At 38.3% G+C, this 3,924-nt stretch overlaps 1 protein-coding gene across 1 annotated transcript in view; it reads left to right on the top strand.

The window, feature by feature from the left end:
* The window catches only part of Znf280c (zinc finger protein 280C), a 54,851-nt gene that overhangs the window by 32,969 nt on the left and 17,958 nt on the right, over positions 1–3,924 (top strand). The window contains 3 exon segments of the mRNA XM_031357014.1: positions 2,627–2,784; positions 3,131–3,231; positions 3,877–3,924. The exon segment at positions 3,877–3,924 is cut by the window's right edge and continues 12 nt beyond it. Coding sequence (XP_031212874.1) covers positions 2,627–2,784; positions 3,131–3,231; positions 3,877–3,924 — 307 coding nt within the window.

Raw genomic sequence — 3,924 nt, 5'->3', positions numbered from 1 at the left:
AGGTGTGTGCCACCTATTTTTTACTTAAACCCGCTGGGTCCACCCAGTGCTGCTTGTAGGGTGTGAGGCATGGGTATATGGCCATCCACTAGAGCATGAGCCAGTCTTTCAGGGGCCACATTTCTGAAGAAAATTGATTCCTGTTAATAGTTCCTCAATTCGGAATGGGATTTTATGAACCCCTTTCCTATCCATACTGAGATTTTGACTGGCTTGATCTAATGCAGGCCTTGTGCCTACACTCACAAGTACTGTGAATTCATGTGTGTAACAGTGCTATTTTCCCATAATAAAAGATGTTAAATATTCAACAACAGTTTTAAAAAAGTTTTACCATGAACATCTATTTACCAATTTAATTTTACCATTCACATTGTAGTGTAGAAGTCAAATAAGTTGGATTATGTGTCACTTATACTTTATTATATTTAGTCTAAAGGTAATTTTGCATGATACTTCTAATTTACCTGCATTGTATATTATCATGTGTCTTTGTATTTCTATTGCTGTGATGAAACACCTTGACCAAAAAGCAACTGATAGAGGAAAGTGTTTATTTCACTAGCTCACAGTTTCATCATCATCAAAGGCAGTGAGGGCAGGAACTCAAACAGGGCTGGAACCTGGAGGCAGGAGCTGGTGCAGAGGCCACAGAGAGGTGCTGCTTACTGACTTGATCCCTGTGACCAGATCAACCTGCTTTCTTATAGCACCTAGGACCACCAGCCCAGGGTTACCCCTACCCAGAATAGACTGGGCTCTCTTTATGAATCACTAATTTAAAAAATATGCCAACAGGCTTGCCCACAGTTGTGATGTTATGGAGGTATTTTCTTTTTCTTTTTTTTTAAGGACTTTATTTATTTGTTATGTGTATAAAATGTAGCTGTCTTCACACCCACCAGAAGAGGAAGTCAGATCTCTCATTAGGGATGGTTGTGAGCCACCATGTGGTTACTGGGATTTGAACTCAGGACCTTCAAAAAAAGCAGTTGGTGCTCTTAACCGCTGAGCCATCTCTCCAGCCCGGCATTTTCTTAATTGAGGTACTCTCTGCTTTGATGACTCTAGCTTGAGTCAAATTGACATAAAAGTTAAGTGCACTTGTGGAGTGATGAGATGCTCAAAAACTCTTGGATTTTGGAACATTTCAGATCAGAATTTAACAGGTACTTGATGTACATTTATCCATAGAACCATGTGGTATTTTGAATACTTTTCAAAGTAAATTATAGACTTCTACCAAAACCAAAAGAGTAAAGATACTGGACTCCAAGCATTGTGGTGTGTGGCAGTAATCCCAGCACTTGGGATGATAAAACAGCAGGGTTGTGAAAACATCCTGGGCCACCTAGAGACCCTGTCTCCAAAAAAAGTGGTAGATATTGTATATTGTATTATAGCCAGCTATAGCTCACAGTTCTTTATAAAGTCTATAATTTTAAAGCCTCTATTCCCAACACTCTGAAGATGAAAATAGAAAGATCAGAAGAAGTTCAAGACTATGTAATGAGTTCAAGGCCAGCTTGAGTTATGTGAGACTGTCTCAACAGAAATAAGATGTACTTTGGTGGCGGTGTGAAAAGATGATGCTCGAACCCTTCAAGATTGCTTTCTCAACACTGATAATTCATTGTAGGATGGTTTTCTGTAGAGACTCGTAGTGAGTTATTGTAAATAGCTAACCTAATATTACAATTGCTTTTTGTTGCTGTTGTTTCTCTTACCTCCCAACTTAGCCTCCCTAGTTCTTGTATTGCAGGTGTGAGCCATCACACCAGCAAAAAGCATTTTGATCAATTGAGTTGCTTTACTTTGAAATTGAGTCTGGTAAAGACTTCAAAACAGGTATACCCATTTATATCATAAGCTCTCCAATGGAACCTCAGAATCCCCTCTTATCTGAAGCCTTTTTTAGGGAAGCTGAAATAACAGGATGTAAAACTGAGCAAATGGAGGGTGTTGCAGAGGTTAACACTGCAAGGAAAATATTTTCTGTTTTTCAATTGACATTGTGACAGATATCTAAGAAAAACAATTTAAGGAAGAAAGGGTTGTTTTGGTTCGTGGTTTAAGAGATTTCAATCATTTTTAGCTGATGCTTGTACCAAGGCAGGGACATGATGGATGAAGGGCATAGTGAAGAAAACTGTTTCACCCTATGGTAGCCAAGAAGCAAAGCCACATCTAATCTAATCCTTGCAAACGGGCATGCTCATATATGAGCCTATATGAAATCTCATTCCAATCACATCACAAATCTATACCATTTTTTTTTTTTAGTATAGAATAGAGTTTACTTAGGGCATTGGGAGGGGAGTTGAGAGGGTAGCAGAGGCAGAGAAAGGCAGAGAGAAGGAGAGAGTAGAGAAGTAGGGGCAGGGCATGACCACGTGGAGAGAGGGGTAAGGGAAAGGGGAGAGGGAACAAAGGGGTAAGAGGCAAAGGAGAGAAGCGGGAGTAAGAGAGCAAATCTATACTTTTCTAGATGACATTAAAGTCTTATAAGTAATATCTTAAATATCAGTCATGCAACTACATTGAAAATTTTTACGATCAGATAATTATTTGTGAATCTCTTGTTATAAATGTGCATTTTTTGCATCCGTTTCACTATCATTTATAGGTTCATGAACCACATGAAACACCACTTGGAACTTGAAAAGCAGAACAATGAGACCTGGGAAAGCCATACTACGTGCCAGCACTGCTACCGGCAGTATCCCAACCCCTTCCAGCTACAGTGCCACATTGAGAGTACACATACTCCTCATGATTTTTCTAGTAAGTGACATTTTTACATAATCTGTCTATCTGATTGTGAGGGGATGTTCAGGATTCTATTGGGACGTTTATAGAGGACTTTTCAATTTTAAAACCAATGCTCTTAACTTGTACTTAATACAAAATCTAACTATGGTTGTAGTTAGCAGAGGCTAGGAACTGTGTAGCTCTACAACCAACCTATATCCACAGTTCCTCAAAACAGTATTAGAGTCGATACTGATAAGACTGCGAGAATTAGCTATTCTAGTAATGCTACTGTATTATTTAATGCTATGATTATACAAAATGAATCCTGTTTTCATAAGCATGTGAAAAGTGCTGTAATGTGTTTTTTCCCTTCCAGCTATTTGCAAAATCTGTGAATTGTCATTTGAAACAGAGCATATACTTTTACAACATATGAAGGACATTCATAAACCTGGTGAAATGCCATATATTTGCCAGGTATACGCACGTTTATTATATACTTCACTGTCTGTTCAATGTCTGCCTTCCATGAAATAGTATTGTTTCTTTTGATTTCTGAATAAAAGAAGTTCTTATACTAAAACTGAAAAGCCCTTGTGTTCGGTGACTTCCACCTGGCCAAACTCGTGCATGGTGTGTGGGCTTAGTGAGCTGGATTTGGCCTTCCTGGCCATGGTTCTCTGACTTTTGTAGTAGACACTTGTCCTACTGAAGAAAGACAAGCATGGGCTTATCATATAGCGAAGATTATACACATGTCAGGGAAATAGGAAATACTAGAGGACCTAACTATATTTTAACAAGTGTTTCTCCAGAGTTTGAAGTGACTCCTGGTATAAAGAAAGCAGCCTAAAACTAAACTGTATCTGGCTCAGCCTTGAAAATCTGAATAAGAAAAATGATCTTTTGTATAGCAGAAAAAAAGCATAAATAAGCGCTTGAAAATGTAAGTCAACATGAGGGATGGTAGATCTGAAAGGAGGGAGAAAGTCTGCCTATGGTTGGAAGTATCTCTAGTACAGGATGTTTTTCTAAGCCAATGACATAGCACTACTAATCTGATGTAAATTGTATGCAAGTTATAAAACTTTGTGTTGAATTTAACCCTATTTGTATTTCTAGGTTTGCCAGTTTAGATCATCAATATTTTCTGATGTAGAAGCTCACTTC

This window comes from Mastomys coucha, chromosome X (genome assembly GCF_008632895.1).
Source record: "Mastomys coucha isolate ucsf_1 chromosome X, UCSF_Mcou_1, whole genome shotgun sequence".
NCBI lineage: Eukaryota > Metazoa > Chordata > Mammalia > Rodentia > Muridae > Mastomys > Mastomys coucha.
The sequence above is the reverse complement of the archived record's forward strand: the minus strand, read 5'-3'. Positions and strand labels throughout refer to the sequence as shown.